Consider the following 19,020-nt stretch of genomic DNA (forward strand, 5'->3'; position numbering starts at 1 on the left):
CCAATCAGCCTAGGGTTAGGGCAGGTGCCAAGGAGAAAGCCCTCGAGGAGGCCAGCTTGTGGTAGGTTTGCGATGCCCCTGGGATGCCCTTTGCAGCTGCAGTGTGCCCGGAGCTCTGGGCCTTTTAGTTTGCGGAAGCCTGACCCCTAAGTGTAACCCTAACCCTAACCCTAGGCAGGGCAGCCAATCAGCCTAGGGTTAGGGCAGGTGCCAAGGAGAAAGCCCTCGAGGAGGCAAGCTTGTGGCAGTTTTGCGATGCCCCTGGGGTGCCCTTTGCAGCTGCAGTGTGCCCGGAGCTCTGGGCCTTTTAGTTTGCGGAACCCTAACCCTAGGCGTAACCCTAACCCTAACCCTAACCCTAGGCAGGGCAGGCAATCAGCCTAGGGTTAGGGCAGGTGCCAAGGAGAAAGCCCTCGAGGAGGCCAGCTTGTGGCAGTTTTGCGATGCCCCTGGGATGCCCTTTGCAGCTGCAGTGTGCCCGGAGCTCTGGGCCTTTTAGTTTGCGGAACCCTAACCCTAGACGTAACCCTAACCCTAAGCCTAGGCAGGGCAGCCAATCAGCCTAGGGTTAGGGCAGGTGCCAAGGAGAAAGCCCTCGAGGAGGCCAGCTTGTGGCAGTTTTGCGATGCCCCTGGGATGCCCTTTGCAGCTGCAGTGTGCCCGGAGCTCTGGGCCTTTTAGTTTGCGGAACCCTAACCCTAGGCGTAACCCTAACCCTAACCCTAACCCTAGGCAGGGCAGCCAATCAGCCTAGGGTTAGGGCAGGTGCCAAGGAGAAAGCCCTCAAGGAGGCCAGCTTGTGGCAGTTTTGCGATGCCCCTGGGATGCCCTTTGCAGCTGCAGTGTGCCCGGAGCTCTGGGCCTTTTAGTTTGCGGAACCCTAACCCTAGGTGTAACCCTAACCCTAACCCTAACCCTAGGCAGGGCAGCCAATCAGCCTAGGGTTAGGGCAGGTGCCAAGGAGAAAGCCCTCGAGGAGGCAAGCTTGTGGCAGTTTTGCCATGCCCCTGGGGTGATCTTTGCAGCTGAAGTGTGCCCGGAGCTCTGGGCCTTTTAGTTTGCGGAAGCCTGACCCCTAAGTGTAACCCTAACCCTAACCCTAACCCTAGGCAGGGCAGGCAATCAGCCTAGGGTTAGGGCAGGTGCCAAGGAGAAAGCCCTCGAGGAGGCCAGCTTGTGGCAGTTTTGCGATGCCCCTGGGATGCCCTTTGCAGCTGCAGTGTGCCCGGAGCTCTGGGCATTTTAGTTTGCGGAACCCTAACCCTAGGCGTAACCCTAACCCTAACCCTAACCCTAGGCAGGGCAGCCAATCAGCCTAGGGTTAGGGCAGGTGCCAAGGAGAAAGCCCTCGAGGAGGCCAGCTTGTGGCAGTTTTGCCATGCCCCTGGGATGCCCTTTGCAGCTGCAGTGTGCCCGGAACTCTGGGCCTTTTAGTTTGCGGAAGCCTGACCCCTAAATCTAACCCTAACCCTAACCCTAGGCAGGGCAGCCAATCAGCCTAGGGTTAGGGCAGGTGCCAAGGAGAAAGCCCTCGAGGAGGCCAGCTTGTGGCAGTTTTGCGATGCCCCTGGGGTGCCCTTTGCAGCTGCAGTGTGCCCGGAACTCTGGGCCTTTTAGTTTGCGGAACCCTAACCCTGGCCCTAACCCTAACCCTAACCCTAACCCTAGGCAGGGCAGCCAATCAGCCTAGGGTTAGGGCAGGTGCCAAGGAGAAAGCCCTCGAGGAGGCAAGCTTGTGGCAGTTTTGCGATGCCCCTGGGATGCCCTTTGCAGCTGCAGTGTGCCCGGAGCTCTGGGCCTTTTAGTTTGCGGAAGCCTGACCCCTAAGTGTAACCCTAACCCTAACCCTAGGCAGGGCAGCCAATCAGCCTAGGGTTAGGGCAGGTGCAGAGGAGAAAGCCCTCGAGGAGGCAAGCTTGTGGCAGTTTTGCGATGCCCCTGGGATGCCCTTTGCAGCTGCAGTGTGCCCGGAGCTCTGGGCCTTTTAGTTTGCGGAACCCTAACCCTAGGCGTAACCCTAACCCTAACCCTAACCCTAGGCAGGGCAGCCAATCAGCCTAGGGTTAGGGCAGGTGCCAAGGAGAAAGCCCTCGAGGAGGCCAGCTTGTGGCAGTTTTGCGATGCCCCTGGGATGCCCTTTGCAGCTGCAGTGTGCCCGGAGCTCTGGGCCTTTTAGTTTGCGGAAGCCTGACCCCTAAGTGTAACCCTAACCCTAACCCTAGGCAGGGCAGCCAATCAGGCTAGGGTTAGGGCAGGTGCCAAGGAGAAAGCCCTCGAGGAGGCCAGCTTGTGGCAGTTTTGCGATGCCCCTGGGATGCCCTTTGCAGCTGCAGTGTGCCCGGAACTCTGGGCCTTTTAGTTTGCGGAAGCCTGACCCCTAAGTGTAACCCTAACCCTAACCCTAACCCTAACCCTAGGCAGGGCAGCCAATCAGCCTAGGGTTAGGGCAGGTGCCAAGGAGAAAGCCCTCGAGGAGGCCAACTTGTGGCAGTTTTGCGATGCCCCTGGGATGCCCTTTGCAGCTGCAGTGTGCCCGGAGCTCTGGGCCTTTTAGTTTGCGGAAGCCTGACCCCTAAGTGTAACCCTAACCCTAACCCTAACCCTAAGCCTAGGCAGGGCAGCCAATCAGCCTAGGGTTAGGGCAGGTGCAGAGGAGAAAGCCCTCGAGGAGGCCAGCTTGTGGCAGTTTTGCGATGCCCCTTGGATGCCCTTTGCAGCTGCAGTGTGCCCGGAGCTCTGGGCCTTTTAGTTTGCGGAACCCTAACCCTAGGCGTAACCCTAACCCTAACCCTAGGCAGGGCAGCCAATCAGCCTAGGGTTAGGGCAGGTGCCAAGGAGAAAGCCCTCGAGGAGGCCAGCTTGTGGCAGTTTTGCGATGCCCCTGGGATGCCCTTTGCAGCTGCAGTGTGCCCGGAGCTCTGGGCCTTTTAGTTTGCGGAACCCTAACCCTAGGCGTAACCCTAACCCTAACCCTAGGCAGGGCAGCCAATCAGCCTAGGGTTAGGGCAGGTGCCAAGGAGAAAGCCCTCGAGGAGGCCAGCTTGTGGTAGGTTTGCGATGCCCCTGGGATGCCCTTTGCAGCTGCAGTGTGCCCGGAGCTCTGGGCCTTTTAGTTTGCGGAAGCCTGACCCCTAAGTGTAACCCTAACCCTAACCCTAGGCAGGGCAGCCAATCAGCCTAGGGTTAGGGCAGGTGCCAAGGAGAAAGCCGTCCAGGAGGCAAGCTTGTGGCAGTTTTGCGATGCCCCTGGGGTGCCCTTTGCAGCTGAAGTGTGCCCGGAGCTCTGGGCCTTTTAGTTTGCGGAACCCTAACCCTAGGCGTAACCCTAACCCTAACCCTAACCCTAGGCAGGGCAGCCAATCAGCCTAGGGTTAGGGCAGGTGCCAAGGAGAAAGCCCTCGAGGAGGCCAGCTTGTGGCAGTTTTGCGATGCCCCTGGGATGCCCTTTGCAGCTGCAGTGTGCCCGGAGCTCTGGGCCTTTTAGTTTGCGGAACCCTAACCCTAGACGTAACCCTAACCCTAACCCTAGGCAGGGCAGCCAATCAGCCTAGGGTTAGGGCAGGTGCCAAGGAGAAAGCCCTCGAGGAGGCCAGCTTGTGGCAGTTTTGCGATGCCCCTGGGATGCCCTTTGCAGCTGCAGTGTGCCCGGAGCTCTGGGCCTTTTAGTTTGCGGAACCCTAACCCTAGGCGTAACCCTAACCCTAACCCTAACCCTAGGCAGGGCAGCCAATCAGCCTAGGGTTAGGGCAGGTGCCAAGGAGAAAGCCCTCGAGGAGGCAAGCTTGTGGCAGTTTTGCCATGCCCCTGGGGTGCCCTTTGCAGCTGAAGTGTGCCCGGAGCTCTGGGCCTTTTAGTTTGCGGAAGCCTGACCCCTAAGTGTAACCCTAACCCTAACCCTAACCCTAGGCAGGGCAGCCAATCAGCCTAGGGTTAGGGCAGGTGCCAAGGAGAAAGCCCTCGAGGAGGCCAGCTTGTGGCAGTTTTGCGATGCCCCTGGGATGCCCTTTGCAGCTGCAGTGTGCCCGGAGCTCTGGGCCTTTTAGTTTGCGGAACCCTAACCCTAGGCGTAACCCTAACCCTAACCCTAACCCTAACCCTAACCCTAGGCAGGGCAGCCAATCAGCCTAGGGTTAGGGCAGGTGCCAAGGAGAAAGCCCTCGAGGAGGCCAGCTTGTGGCAGTTTTGCGATGCCCCTGGGATGCCCTTTGCAGCTGCAGTGTGCCCGGAACTCTGGGCCTTTTAGTTTGCGGAAGCCTGACCCCTAAGTGTAACCCTAACCCTAACCCTAACCCTAACCCTAGGCAGGGCAGCCAATCAGCCTAGGGTTAGGGCAGGTGCCAAGGAGAAAGCCCTCGAGGAGGCCAACTTGTGGCAGTTTTGCGATGCCCCTGGGATGCCCTTTGCAGCTGCAGTGTGCCCGTAGCTCTGGGCCTTTTAGTTTGCGGAAGCCTGACCCCTAAGTGTAACCCTAACCCTAACCCTAACCCTAGGCAGAGCAGCCAATCAGCCTAGGGTTAGGGCAGGTGCCAAGGAGAAAGCCCTCGAGGAGGCCAGCTTGTGGCAGTTTTGCAATGCCCCTGGGATGTCCTTTGCAGCTGCAGTGTGCCCGGAGCTCTGGGCCTTTTAGTTTGCGGAAGCCTGACCCCTAAGTGTAACCCTAACCCTAACCCTAACCCTAGGCAGGGCAGCCAATCAGCCTAGGGTTAGGGCAGGTGCAGAGGAGAAAGCCCTGGAGGAGGCCAGCTTGTGGCAGTTTTGCGATGCCCCTGGGATGCCCTTTGCAGCTGCAGTGTGCCCGGAGCTCTGGGCCTTTTAGTTTGCGGAACCCTAACCCTAGGCGTAACCCTAACCCTAACCCTAGGCAGGGCAGCCAATCAGCCTAGGGTTAGGGCAGGTGCCAAGGAGAAAGCCCTCGAGGAGGCCAGCTTGTGGCAGTTTTGCGATGCCCCTGGGATGCCCTTTGCAGCTGCAGTGTGCCCGGAGCTCTGGGCCTTTTAGTTTGCGGAACCCTAACCCTAGGCGTAACCCTAACCCTAACCCTAACCCTAGGCAGGGCAGCCAATCAGCCTAGGGTTAGGGCAGGTGCCAAGGAGAAAGCCCTCGAGGAGGCCAGCCTGTGGCAGTTTTGCGATGCCCCTGGGATGCCCTTTGCAGCTGCAGTGTGCCCGGAACTCTGGGCCTTTTAGTTTGCGGAACCCTAACCCTAGGCGTAACCCTAACCCTAACCCTAATCCTAGGCAGGGCAGCCAATCAGCCTAGGGTTAGGGCAGGTGCCAAGGAGAAAGCCCTCGAGGAGGCCAGCTTGTGGTAGGTTTGCGATGCCCCTGGGATGCCCTTTGCAGCTGCAGTGTGCCCGGAGCTCTGGGCCTTTTAGTTTGCGGAAGCCTGACCCCTAAGTGTAACCCTAACCCTAACCCTAGGCAGGGCAGCCAATCAGCCTAGGGTTAGGGCAGGTGCCAAGGAGAAAGCCCTCGAGGAGGCAAGCTTGTGGCAGTTTTGCGATGCCCCTGGGGTGCCCTTTGCAGCTGAAGTGTGCCCGGAGCTCTGGGCCTTTTAGTTTGCGGAACCCTAACCCTAGGCGTAACCCTAACCCTAACCCTAACCCTAGGCAGGGCAGCCAATCAGCCTAGGGTTAGGGCAGGTGCCAAGGAGAAAGCCCTCGAGGAGGCCAGCTTGTGGCAGTTTTGCGATGCCCCTGGGATGCCCTTTGCAGCTGCAGTGTGCCCGGAGCTCTGGGCCTTTTAGTTTGCGGAACCCTAACCCTAGACGTAACCCTAACCCTAACCCTAGGCAGGGCAGCCAATCAGCCTAGGGTTAGGGCAGGTGCCAAGGAGAAAGCCCTCGAGGAGGCCAGCTTGTGGCAGTTTTGCGATGCCCCTGGGATGCCCTTTGCAGCTGCAGTGTGCCCGGAACTCTGGGCCTTTTAGTTTGCGGAAGCCTGACCCCTTAATGTAACCCTAACCCTAACCCTAACCCTAGGCAGGGCAGGCAATCAGCCTAGGGTTAGGGCAGGTGCCAAGGAGAAAGCCCTCGAGGAGGCCAGCTTGTGGCTTTTTTGCAATGCCCGTGGGATGCCCTTTGCAGCTGCAGTGTGCCCGGAGCTCTGGGCCTTTTAGTTTGCGGAAGCCTGACCCCTAAGTGTAACCCTAACCCTAACCCTAACCCTAACCCTAGGCAGGGCAGCCAATCAGCCTAGGGTTAGGGCAGGTGCCAAGGAGAAAGCCCTCGAGGAGGCCAGCTTGTGGCAGTTTTGCGATGCCCCTGGGATGCCCTTTGCAGCTGCAGTGTGCCCGGAGCTCAGGGCCTTTTAGTTTGCGGAAGCCTGACCCTTAAGTGTAACCCTAACCCTAACCCTAGGCAGGGCAGCCAATCAGCCTAGGGTTAGGGCAGGTGCCAAGGAGAAAGCCCTCGAGGAGGCCAGCTTGTGGCAGTTTTGCGATGCCCCTGGGATGCCCTTTGCAGCTGAAGTGTGTCCGGAACTCTGGGCCTTTTAGTTTGCAGAAGCCTGACCCCTAAGTGTAACCCTAACCCTAACCCTAACCCTGAACCTAGGCAGGGCAGCCAATGAGCCTAGGGTTAGGGCAGGTGCCAAGGAGAAAGCCCTCGAGGAGGCCAGCTTGTGGCAGTTTTGCGATGCCCCTGGGATGCCCTTTGCAGCTGCAGTGTGCCCGTAGCTCTGGGCCTTTTAGTTTGCGGAACCCTAACCCTAGGCGTAACCCTAACCCTAACCCTAACCCTAGGCAGGGCAGCCAATCAGCCTAGGGTTAGGGCAGGTGCCAAGGAGAAAGCCCTCGAGGAGGCCAGCTTGTGGCAGTTTTGCGATGCCCCTGGGATGCCCTTTGCAGCTGCAGTGTGCCCGGAGCTCTGGGCCTTTTAGTTTGCAGAAGCCTGACCCCTAAGTGTAACCCTAACCCTAACCCTAACCCTAGGCAGGGCAGCCAATCAGCCTAGGGTTAGGGCAGGTGCCGAGGAGAAAGCCCTCGAGGAGGCCAGCTTGTGGCAGTTTTGCAATGCCCCTGGGAGGTCCTTTGCAGCTGCAGTGTGCTCGGAGCTCTGGGCCTTTTAGTTTGCGGAAGCCTGACCCCTAAGTGTAACCCTAACCCTAACCCTAACCCTAACCCTAGGCTGGGCAGCCAATGAGCCTAGGGTTAGGGCAGGTGCCAAGGAGAAAGCCCTCGAGGAGGCCAGCTTGTGGCAGTTTTGCGATGCCCCTGGGATGCCCTTTGCAGCTGCAGTGTGCCCGGAGCTCTGGGCCTTTTAGTTTGCAGAAGCCTGACTCCTAAGTGTAACCCTATCCCTAACCCTAACCCTTACCCTAGGCAGGGCAGCCAATCAGCCTAGGGTTAGGGCAGGTGCCAAGGAGAAAGCCCTCGAGGAGGCCAGCTTGTGGCAGTTTTGCGATGCCCCTGGGATGCCCTTTGCAGCTGCAGTGTGCCCGGAGCTCTGGGCCTTTTAGTTTGCGTAACCCTAACCCTAACCCTAACCCTAGGCAGGGCAGCCAATCAGCCTAGGGTTAGGGCAGGTGCCAAGGAGAAAGCCCTCGAGGAGGCCAGCTTGTGGCTGTTTTGCAATGCCCGTGGGATGCCCTTTGCAGCTGCAGTGTGCCCGGAGCTCTGGGCCTTTTAGTTTGCGGAAGCCTGACCCCTAAGTGTAACCCTAACCCTAACCCTAGGCAGGGCAGCCAATCAGCCTAGGGTTAGGGCAGGTGCAGAGGAGAAAGCCCTCGAGGAGGCCAGCTTGTGGCAGTTTTGCGATGCCCCTGGGATGCCCTTTGCAGCTGAAGTGTGTCCGGAACTCTGGGCCTTTTAGTTTGCGGAAGCCTGACCCCTAAGTGTAACCCTAACCCTAACCCTAACCCTAACCCTAACCCTAGGCAGGGCAGCCAATCAGCCTAGGGTTAGGGCAGGTGCCAAGGAGAAAGCCCTGGAGGAGGCCAGCTTGTGGCAGTTTTGCGATGCCCCTGGGATGCCCTTTGCAGCTGCAGTGTGCCCGGAGCTCTGGGCCTTTTAGTTTGCGGAACCCTAACCCTAGACGTAACCCTAACCCTAACCCTAGGCAGGGCAGCCAATCAGCCTAGGGTTAGGGCAGGTGCCAAGGAGAAAGCCCTCGAGGAGGCCAGCTTGTGGCAGTTTTGCGATGCCCCTGGGATGCCCTTTGCAGCTGCAGTGTGCCCGGAACTCTGGGCCTTTTAGTTTGCGGAAGCCTGACCCCTAAATGTAACCCTAACCCTAACCCTAACTTTAGGCAGGGCAGCCAATCAGGCTAGGGTTAGGGCAGGTGCCAAGGAGAAAGCCCTCGAGGAGGCCAGTTTGTGGCTGTTTTGCAATGCCCGTGGGATGCCCTTTGCAGCTGCAGTGTGCCCGGAGCTCTGGGCCTTTTAGTTTGCGGAAGCCTGACCCCTAAGTGTAACCCTAACCCTAACCCTAACCCTAACCCTAGGCAGGGCAGCCAATCAGTCTAGGGTTAGGGCAGGTGCCAAGGAGAAAGCCCTCGAGGAGGCCAGCTTGTGGCAGTTTTGCGATGCCCCTGGGATGCCCTTTGCAGCTGCAGTGTGCCCGGAGCTCAGGGCCTTTTAGTTTGCGGAACCCTAACCCTAGGCGTAACCCTAACCCTAACCCTAGGCAGGGCAGCCAATCAGCCTAGGGTTAGGGCAGGTGCCAAGGAGAAAGCCCTCGAGGAGGCCAGCTTGTGGCAGTTTTGCGATGCCCCTGGGATGCCCTTTGCAGCTGCAGTGTGCCCGGAGCTCTGGGCCTTTTAGTTTGCGGAAGCCTGACCCCTAAGTGTAACCCTAACCCTAACCCTAACCCTAGGCAGGGCAGCCAATCAGCCTAGGGTTAGGGCAGGTGCCAAGGAGAAAGCCCTCGAGGAGGCCAGCTTGTGGCAGTTTTGCAATGCCCCTGGGATGCCCTTTGCAGCTGCAGTGTGCCCGGAGCTCTGGGCCTTTTAGTTTGCAGAAGCCTGACCCCTAAGTGTAACCCTAACCCTAACCCTAAGCCTAGGCAGGGCAGCCAATCAGCCTAGGGTTAGGGCAGGTGCCAAGGAGAAAGCCCTCGAGGAGGCCAGCTTGTGGCAGTTTTCGAAGCCCCTGGGATGCCCTTTGCAGCTGCAGTGTGCCCGGAACTCTGGGCCTTTTAGTTTGCGGAACCCTAACCCTAGGCGTAACCCTAACCCTAACCCTAACCCTAACCCTAGGCAGGGCAGCCAATGAGCCTAGGGTTAGGGCAGGTGCCAAGGAGAAAGCCCTCGAGGAGGCCAGCTTGTGGCAGTTTTGCGATGCCCCTGGGATGCCCTTTGCAGCTGAAGTGTGCTCGGAGCTCTGGGCCTTTTAGTTTGCGGAAGCCTGACCCCTAAGTGTAACCCTAACCCTAACCCTAACCCTAGGCAGGGCAGCCAATCAGCCTAGGGTTAGGGCAGGTGCCAAGGAGAAAGCCCTCGAGGAGGCCAGCTTGTGGCAGTTTTGCGATGCCCCTGGGATGCCCTTTGCAGCTGCAGTGTGCCCGTAGCTCTGGGCCTTTTAGTTTGCGGAAGCCTGACCCCTAAGTGTAACCCTAACCCTAACCCTAACCCTAGGCAGGGCAGCCAATCAGCCTAGGGTTAGGGCAGGTGCCAAGGAGAAAGCCCTCGAGGAGGCCAGCTTGTGGCAGTTTTGCGATGCCCCTGGGATGCCCTTTGCAGCTGCAGTGTGCCCGGAGCTCTGGGCCTTTTAGTTTGCAGAAGCCTGACCCCTAAGTGTAACCCTAACCCTAACCCTAACCCTAGGCAGGGCAGCCAATCAGCCTAGGGTTAGGGCAGGTGCCAAGGAGAAAGCCCTCGAGGAGGCCAGCTTGTGGCAGTTTTGCGATGCCCCTGGGATGCCCTTTGCAGCTGCAGTGTGCCCGGAGCTCTGGGCCTTTTAGTTTGCGTAACCCTAACCCTAACCCTAACCCTAGGCAGGGCAGCCAATCAGGCTAGGGTTAGGGCAGGTGCCAAGGAGAAAGCCCTCGAGGAGGCCAGCTTGTGGCAGTTTTGCGATGCCCCTGGGATGCCCTTTGCAGCTGAAGTGTGTCCGGAACTCTGGGCCTTTTAGTTTGCAGAAGCCTGACCCCTAAGTGTAACCCTAACCCTAACCCTAACCCTAACCTCAGGCAGGGCAGCCAATCAGCCTAGGGTTAGGGCAGGTGCCAAGGAGAAAGCCCTCGAGGAGGCCAGCTTGTGGCAGTTTTGCGATGCCCCTGGGATGCCCTTTGCAGCTGCAGTGTGCCCGGAGCTCTGGGCCTTTTAGTTTGCGGAAGCCTGACCCCTAAGTGTAACCCTAACCCTAACCCTAACCCTAGGCAGGGCAGCCAATCAGCCTAGGGTTAGGGCAGGTGCCAAGGAGAAAGCCCTTGAGGAGGCCAGCTTGTGGCAGTTTTGCGATGCCCCTGGGATGCCCTTTGCAGCTGCAGTGTGCCCGGAGCTCTGGGCCTTTTAGTTTGCAGAAGCCTGACCCCTAAGTGTAACCCTAACCCTAACCCTAACCCTAACCCTAGGCAGGGCAGCCAATCAGCCTAGGGTTAGGGCAGGTGCCAAGGAGAAAGCCCTCGAGGAGGCCAGCTTGTGGCAGTTTTGCGATGCCCCTGGGATGCCCTTTGCAGCTGCAGTGTGCCCGGAGCTCTGGGCCTTTTAGTTTGCGGAACCCTAACCCTAGGCGTAACCCTAACCCAACCCTAGGCAGGGCAGCCAATCAGCCTAGGGTTAGGGCAGGTGCCAAGGAGAAAGCCCTCGAGGAGGCCAGCTTGTGGCAGTTCTGCGATGCCCCTGGGATGCCCTTTGCAGCTGCAGTGTGCCCGGAGCTCAGGGCCTTTTAGTTTGCAGAAGCCTGACCCCTAAGTGTAACCCTAACCCTAACCCTAACCCTAGGCAGGGCAGCCAATCAGCCTAGGGTTAGGGCAGGTGCCAAGGAGAAAGCCCTCGAGGAGGCCAGCTTGTGGCAGTTTTGCAATGCCCCTGGGATGCCCTTTGCAGCTGCAGTGTGTCAGGAGCTCTGGGCCTTTTAGTTTGCAGAAGCCTGACCCCTAAGTGTAACCCTAACCCTAACCCTAACCCTAGGCAGGGCAGCCAATCAGCCTAGGGTTAGGGCAGGTGCCAAGGAGAAAGCCCTCGAGGAGGCCAGCTTGTGGCAGTTTTGCGATGCCCCTGGGATGCCCTTTGCAGCTGCAGTGTGCCCGGAGCTCTGGGCCTTTTAGTTTGCGTAACCCTAACCCTAACCCTAACCCTAGGCAGGGCAGCCAATCAGCCTAGGGTTAGGGCAGGTGCCAAGGAGAAAGCCCTCGAGGAGGCCAGCTTGTGGCAGTTTTGCGATGCCCCTGGGATGCCCTTTGCAGCTGAAGTGTGTCCGGAACTCTGGGCCTTTTAGTTTGCAGAAGCCTGACCCCTAAGTGTAACCCTAACCCTAACCCTAACCCTAACCCTAACCTCAGGCAGGGCAGCCAATCAGCCTAGGGTTAGGGCAGGTGCCAAGGAGAAAGCCCTCGAGGAGGCCAGCTTGTGGCAGTTTTGCGATGCCCCTGGGATGCCCTTTGCAGCTGCAGTGTGCCCGGAGCTCAGGGCCTTTTAGTTTGCGGAAGCCTGACCCCTAAGTGTAACCCTAACCCTTACCCTAACCTCAGGCAGGGCAGCCAATCAGCCTAGGGTTAGGGCAGGTGCCAAGGAGAAAGCCCTTGAGGAGGCCAGCTTGTGGCAGTTTTGCGATGCCCCTGGGATGCCCTTTGCAGCTGCAGTGTGCCCGGAGCTCTGGGCCTTTTAGTTTGCGTAACCCGAACCCTAACCCTAACCCTAGGCAGGGCAGCCAATCAGCCTAGGGTTAGGGCAGGTGCCAAGGAGAAAGCCCTCGAGGAGGCCAGCTTGTGGCAGTTTTGCGATGCCCCTGGGATGCCCTTTGCAGCTGAAGTGTGTCCGGAACTCTGGGCCTTTTAATTTGCAGAAGCCTGACCCCTAAGTGTAACCCTAACCCTAACCCTAACCCTAACCCTAGGCTGGGCAGCCAATGAGCCTAGGGTTAGGGCAGGTGCCAAGGAGAAAGCCCTCGAGGAGGCCAGCTTGTGGCAGTTTTGCGATGCCCCTGGGATGCCCTTTGCAGCTGCAGTGTGCCCGGAGCTCTGGGCCTTTTAGTTTGCGGAACCCTAACCCTAGGCGTAACCCTAACCCTAACCCTAGGCAGGGCAGGCAATCAGCCTAGGGTTAGGGCAGGTGCCAAGGAGAAAGCCCTCGAGGAGGCCAGCTTGTGGCAGTTTTGCGATGCCCCTGGGATGCCCTTTGCAGCTGCAGTGTGCCCGGAGCTCAGGGCCTTTTAGTTTGCAGAAGCCTGACCCCTAAGTCTAACCCTAACCCTAACCCTAACCCTAGGCAGGGCAGCCAATCAGCCTAGGGTTAGGGCAGGTGCCAAGGAGAAAGCCCTCGAGGAGGCCAGCTTGTGGCAGTTTTGCAATGCCCCTGGGATGCCCTTTGCAGCTGCAGTGTGCCCGGAGCTCTGGGCCTTTTAGTTTGCAGAAGCCTGACCCCTAAGTGTAACCCTAACCCTAACCCTAACCCTAGGCAGGGCAGCCAATCAGCCTAGGGTTAGGGCAGGTGCCGAGGAGAAAGCCCTCGAGGAGGCCAGCTTGTGGCAGTTTTACAATGCCCTTGGGATGCCCTTTGCAGCTGCAGTGTGCCCGGAGCTCTGGGCCGTTTAGTTTGCGGAACCCTAACCCTAGGCGTAACCCTAACCCTAACCCTAACCCTAGGCAGGGCAGCCAATCAGCCTAGGGTTAGGGCAGGTGCCAAGGAGAAAGCCCTCAAGGAGGCCAGGTTGTGGCAGTTTTGCTATGCCTCCAGTGTCCCCCAGCCCTCACACCCTCTCCGGCCAAGCAGGACCTGCTGCTGTCCCCTGTCCCTGCTGCAAGAGGCTCTGGGGGCGCTCACCCGTGTCCCCCCGTGTCCCCAGGCTCCAGCAATGCCTGTGAGAAGACGTCGTTCGCCTTCCTGCGCCAGGAGCTGCCCGTGCGCCTCTCCAACATCATGAAGGAGATCAACCTGCTCCCGGACCGGGTGCTGCGCACGCCCTCCGTGCAGCTGGTGCAGAGCTGGTCAGTGTGGCCCTTGGGGACACAGGGACACTGCCACGGGGCTGCTGGCACTGTCACCCTTGTGCCTGTGCAGCTGGCACCGCTGGCACCCGGCTGGGGGGGCCACCACTGCCACTCACCTGGGACCCCACTGCCACAGGTCCCCTTGTTGTCACCCTCCTGGGTCCCCTGCGCAGCTCCTGTTGCCACCACGGTTCCTGTCACTGCCTGGGGGGTTCTGCTGTCACCTCGGGTGCTGCCACCACCGTGTGTCCCACACTGTCACCAGCTGTCCTCCCCTGCTGGCACAGGGGGGACACAGGGAGGGGGGACAGGCAGGGCACTCCCAAGCTGGTGCCACCCCTTGGGTGACACAGGCTGTAGGTCCTTTGGGGACCCTCCTGTGCCAGAGGGGTGTCCCCAGCCAGCAGGGGGGACACCAGTGCCACCTGCTCCCTGAAGGGGCTGGGCCACAGGATGTCCCTGTCCTGGGTGGGTCTGAGTGTCCCTTTGAGCGCCATGTCCCCATGGCAGTGCCAGCAGCGTGACCCTTCTTTTGGCCACCACGTGACACGTTGTTTGTCCAGCGTCCTGGGCCACTGCCAACGGGATCTGGCCGTGCCAGGGTGTCAGGCTGTCCCAGGGGGTCAGGCCGTGCCAGGGGGTCTGGATGTGCCACCCCCCATCACAGCCCCAACCCCATCAGAGGGGCTGTGTCCCCAGGTGTCTCCAAGTGCCAGCAGTGCAGTGGGGCAGTGACCCCTGGTTCAGCAGATTTTGGGGTGGGGGCCTGGGCTGAGGAGTGCTGGCCCCTGGCCCTGCGTGGTGTCACCTGGGCTGTCCTCTCTGTTTGGGGGTGCCAGCTGTGGGATGCCCGTGTCCCCCCAGGTACGTGCAGAGCCTGCTGGACATCATGGAATTCCACGACAGGGACCCCGAGGACCAAACCACGCTGGGACAGTGAGTCGGGAGGTGACGGCGTGTCCTTGTCCCCAGTCCCGGTGTGTCACCTCCTCCCAGAGCCGTGCTGGTGTCACCCAGGGTCACCCCAAAGTGCCCCCACTCCAGTGCTGCCAGAGCCAGCTCCGGGTTTTCCAGCGCCCCCGGCTCCTGGGGAATCCCGGCCTGGATCAGGGCTGTGCCTGGAGCGGGTGTCCCCAGCGCTGTCCCTGTCCCCAGGTTCACCAACGCGCTGGTGACAATCCGGAACCGGCACAACGACGTTGTCCCCACCATGGCTCAGGGGGTGATCGAGTACAAGGAGACGTACGGGGACGACCCCGTGTCCAACCAGAACATCCAGTACTTCCTGGACCGCTTCTACCTGAGCCGCATCTCCATCCGCATGCTCATCAACCAGCACAGTGAGGACCTGGGGGGTCCCCAGAACCCCCCGGGTGTCCCCAGGGGTCTGTCCCAGGGGTCCCCACAACACCAGGGGCCTGTCCCAGGGGTTCTCCCACCCCCAGGGGTCTGTCCCAGGGGTCCCCACCAACCCCAGAGGTGTGTTCCAGGGGTCTCCCACCCCCAGGGGTCTGTTCTGAGCATCCCCACCAACCCCAGGGGTCTGTCCTGAGCATCCCCACCAACCCCAGGGGTCTGTCCTGAGCATCCCCACCAACCCCAGGGGTCTGTCCAAGGGGTCCCCACCAACCCCAGGGGTCTGTCCTGGGGGTCCCCACCAACCCCAGGGGTCTGTCTCGGGGGTCCCCACCAACCCCAGGGGTCTGTCTCAGGGGTCCCCACCAACACCAGGGGTCTGTCCCAGGGGTCCCCACCAACACCAGGGGCCTGTCCCAGGAGTCCCCACCAACATCAGGAGTCTGTCCCAGGGGTCCCCACCAACATCAGGAGTCTGTCCCAAGTGTCCCCACCAACCTCAGGGGTCTGTCTCAGGGGTCCCCACCAACCCCAGGAGTCTGTCCCAGGGGTCCCCACCAACACCAGGGGTCTGTTCTGAGGGTTCCCACCAACCCCAGGGGCCTGTCCCAGGGGTCCTCCCAGCCCCAGGGGCCTGTCCTGAGCATCCCCACCAACCCCAAGAGTCTGTCCTAAGTGTCCCCACCAACCCCAAGAGTCTATCCAGGGGTCCCCACCAACCCCAGGGGTCTGTTCTGGGTGTTCCCACCAACCCCAAGGGCTTGTCCCAGGGGTCCTCCCAGCCCTAGGGGTCTGTCCTGAGCGCCTCCATCATCCCCAGAGTGTCCCCAGAGTGTCCCTCCATCCCCAGGGGTCCATCCTGAGGATCCTCACCAACCCCAGGGGTCTGTCCCAAGGGTCCTTCCTGCCCCAGGGAGCTCCCCAAGGTTCTCCCTGCCCCAAGCGTCCCCTCCTGTCCCCAGGAGTCTGTGCTGAGGGTCCCCATCATCACTGGGTGTCCCCAGAATGTCCCCCCAACCCCAGGGGTCTGTCCTGAGGGTCCCCACCAACCCCAGGGATCCTGTCTTGGGCATCTCCCTGGTGTCAGATGTTTCCCCCCACAGCCCCAGGGTGCCCCGGGGGTGTCCCTGGGGTGTCCCCAGCTCGTTGTCCCCTCCCCAGCCCTGCTCTTCGATGGCAGCACCAACCCCGCGCACCCCAAGCACATCGGGAGCATCGACCCCCACTGCAACGTGGCCAACGTGGTGAGAGGTTGGTGGGGTCTGGGGGGGTCTGGGGTCCCACCCCACGGCATCTGGGGGCAGTTTGGGGGGGTGGGGGTTGCTTGAAAGCCCCCCTGGCACCGCTCGTGTCACAGGTTTGGGGTGGCCTCAGCCACGCTGTCCCCTGAGCTGTGCAGTCACTGCAGGAGATCCCAGGAACGCCCTGGGTCTGTGGGAATGGGGGGGACCCCACAGGTGGCCCTTGTCCTGGGGGGTCCTGGGTGCTGAGCCCTCTGTCCCCCCCTTTGCCAGACGCCTACAACATGGCCAAGCTGCTGTGTGACAAATACTACATGGCCTCACCTGAGCTGGAGATCGAGGAGGTCAACGGTGAGGGGACATCAGGGCCGAGGGGACAGCAGGGCCGAGGGGACAGCAGGGCTGAGGGGACAGTGGCAGTGAGGGGACAGCAGGGCTGAGGGGACAGTGGCAGTGAGGGGACAGGGGGCCGAGGGGACAGCAGGGGGATTGTGGGTGGCTCCTTTGGGGTTGGGGGTCCTCAGGTGGTTCCTTTGGGGTTGGGGACCCTGGACCAGGGGGATTTTTGTGTGGCTCGTTCTGGGTTGAGGGTCCCTATTTCGGGGGGTTCTCAGCTCCTTTAGGGTTGGGGTCCCTGTGACAGGGGATACTTGGCTTATCTCGGTTTGGGGGTCCCTGTGGTGGGGGGTTTCTCAGTGACCCATTTAGGGCTGGGGCAGGTTTAGGGTCAGGATTGTCCCCACCAATCCCAGTGTCCCCCCCTCCCCACCCAGCCTGCAACTCGGAGCAGCCCGTGAGCATCGTCTACGTGCCGTCCCACCTGTACCACATGCTCTTCGAGCTCTTCAAGGTAGCCCAGCCCTTTGGGGGGGTCTGGGGGGGGCTCTGGGGGACCCCCTGACCCCCCCTGGGGCTCTGTGTCCCCAGAATGCCATGAGAGCCACGGTGGAGAGCCACGAGAACAGCCCCCGGCTGCCGGCCATCAGGGTGATGGTGGCCCTGGGCCAGGAGGACCTGTCCATCCGGGTGAGGGACCCCTGCCCACCCTGGGGAGGGTGTGGGGACCTGTCCATCCGGGTGAGGGACCCCTGCCCACCCTGGGGAGGGTGTGGGGACCTGTCCATCTGGGTGAGGGACCCCTGCCCACCCTAGGGGGGTGTGGGGACCTGTCCATCCGGGTGAGGGACCCCAGCCCACCCTGGGACCCCTGCCCAGCCAGGGGACCCCAACCCTGTCCTGGGGGGGGGTTGTGGGGGCCTGTCCATCCGTGTGAGGGACCCCAGCCCTGTCCTGGCAGATGGGGAGTGTGGGGAGGGGGGACAGGAGCAGGGTTGTCACCTGCTGTGGTGTCCCCAGATGAGTGACAGGGGCATGGGGGTGCCCCTGAGGAAGATCGAGAGGCTCTTCAGCTACATGTACTCGACAGCCCCCACCCCACAGCTGGGCTCTGGGGGGGCCCCCCTGGTATGTGACCCCCCCCCCCCAGAGGTGGGGGGCCTCGTGGGGAGGGGGGGCTGCAGCTGAGGGGGGTTGGGGGTGTTTGAGGGGGGCTGGGGAGGTTTGGGGGGAGGTTTGGGGACCTGGAGTGGCAGGAGGTGGTTTGGGGGTGGCTGGAGTGGCCTGGACTTGTTTTGGGGGTGCTTGGGGTGGGCTGGAGTGGCACGGGGAGGTTTGGGCTTGGCCTGGGACCTTCTGGGGACATTTAGGCTGGCACGGGGACATTTGGTGGCGTGGGGGTGCTTGGAAGTGGCACGGGGACACTTTGGTAGGATTGGATGTGGTCTGGGGACCCTTTGTGGTGGCAGGGGGACACTGGGGTAGCATGAGGACACATTGGGGTAGCATGGGGACCCTTTGTGGTGGCAGGGGGACACTGGGGTAGCATGGGGATGCATTGGGGTGGCAGTGGGACACATTGGGGTGGCAGTGGGACCCTTTATGGTGGCATGGGGACACTTTGGGGTGGCATGGCGACACATTGGGGTGACAGTGGAACCCTTTATGGTGGCATGGGAACACTTTGGGGTGACATGGGGACACTTTGGGGTGGCAGTGGGACCCTTTATGGTGGCATGGGAACACTTTGGGGTGACATGGGAACACTTTGGGGTGACATGGGGACACTTTGGGGTGGCAGGATGCCCCTGTGGCCATTCTGGGGCCCTGTGACGGTGCCACCATGACCGCTGGCAGTGCCAGGGACACTTCTGCCGTTTCTTGGGGCCCTGTGGGGAGGCCGGGGGTGCCCTGGGGGTGCTCCCCTGGGGCAGCCCTGGGGACCCCCACCCCAATTCCCTGCCCCCTCCCCAGGCCGGCTTTGGCTACGGGCTGCCCATCTCCCGCCTCTACGCCAAGTACTTCCAGGGGGACCTGCAGCTCTTCTCCATGGAGGGCTTCGGCACCGACGCCGTCATCTACCTGAAGGTGGGTGCCTGTCCCCGGCTCCGCCCCGGGGGGGGGTCTCGGGACCCTCGCTGAGCCCCCCCGTGCCCCCCAGGCGCTGTCCACGGACTCGGTGGAGCGGCTGCCCGTGTACAACAAGTCGGCGTGGCGGCACTACCAGGCCAGCCAGGAGGCCGGGGATTGGAGCGTGCCCAGCACCGAGCCCAAGAACACCTCCACCTACCGCGTGCCCTGAGCCCCCCCGGGCCCCCCCGGGCACCGGGACCCCTCAGCCCCACCCACGAGGAGTCCCCCGGGTGGGGGTTTGGCATCCCGGCTCTTTGGGAAGGGTGGGGCGTGGGCGTGTCCGGGTGTCCCCGCCTCGGTGGCACTTAGGGACGGAGCTGGGGGGGTTGGAGCAGTGCCTGTTGTTCCCTCAGTGCCCCCCCGAAGGTCCCACCCGCCCCAGGGGTGCCCCCATCCCAGCAAGGGACTGGTTCTGTTCCAGTAGGACCAGTAGCACTTCCCTGCACCCACAGCCCTGATGGGGTGGGGGGCCCTGAGCCCCCCTCTCTCCCTCCCCACGTTCCTGTCCCTGCTCCCCCCCTGTTGTTGCACTACTGAGCTGTCCCACCCCCTCACTTGCTGTGACCTGTTCAACCCCCTCCCCTCCTCCCACTGCCCAAATTCCCCCCTAACCCCCCAGACCCCTCCCCACTGTCAATAAATTGAATGTTGACTGAACCCCCGTGGTGGTTTGGGGCCCTGGTGCCTCAGTTTACCCCCTCCAGCCTTGGGAGGGGGCTGAGGCTTCAGTGCTGGGGTGGCACTTGGGGACCTGCTCTGTGCCCCCAGTCAGGTGACACTGCTCACTCCGGTTTGCACTGGCCCTTGATACCCTTTTATTTCCTGGGGTGGCCTCGGGGGGCCGCGTTTGGGGCTGGGGGGGGGCGGGG

The 19,020-nt window shown here is 61.2% G+C and overlaps 1 protein-coding gene across 1 annotated transcript in view; it reads left to right on the forward strand.

Annotated features, from left to right (window-relative positions):
- Positions 1-18,789, forward strand: part of PDK2 (pyruvate dehydrogenase kinase 2) — a 165,552-nt gene extending 146,763 nt beyond the window's left edge. Inside the window, exons 2-11 of the mRNA XM_084222399.1 lie at positions 12,941-13,082; positions 13,950-14,021; positions 14,241-14,425; positions 15,603-15,692; positions 15,956-16,033; positions 16,456-16,532; positions 16,610-16,708; positions 17,039-17,146; positions 17,993-18,106; positions 18,180-18,789. Of these exons, the coding sequence (XP_084078525.1) occupies positions 12,941-13,082; positions 13,950-14,021; positions 14,241-14,425; positions 15,603-15,692; positions 15,956-16,033; positions 16,456-16,532; positions 16,610-16,708; positions 17,039-17,146; positions 17,993-18,106; positions 18,180-18,320 (1,106 nt within the window). The 3' untranslated portion in view covers positions 18,321-18,789. The remainder of the gene's footprint in view (positions 1-12,940; positions 13,083-13,949; positions 14,022-14,240; positions 14,426-15,602; positions 15,693-15,955; positions 16,034-16,455; positions 16,533-16,609; positions 16,709-17,038; positions 17,147-17,992; positions 18,107-18,179) is intronic.
- The last annotated feature ends 231 nt before the right edge of the window (positions 18,790-19,020 follow it).

The sequence above is a fragment of the Fringilla coelebs genome (assembly GCF_963513975.1).
Source record: "Fringilla coelebs genome assembly, chromosome: 27".
Lineage (NCBI taxonomy): Eukaryota > Metazoa > Chordata > Aves > Passeriformes > Fringillidae > Fringilla > Fringilla coelebs.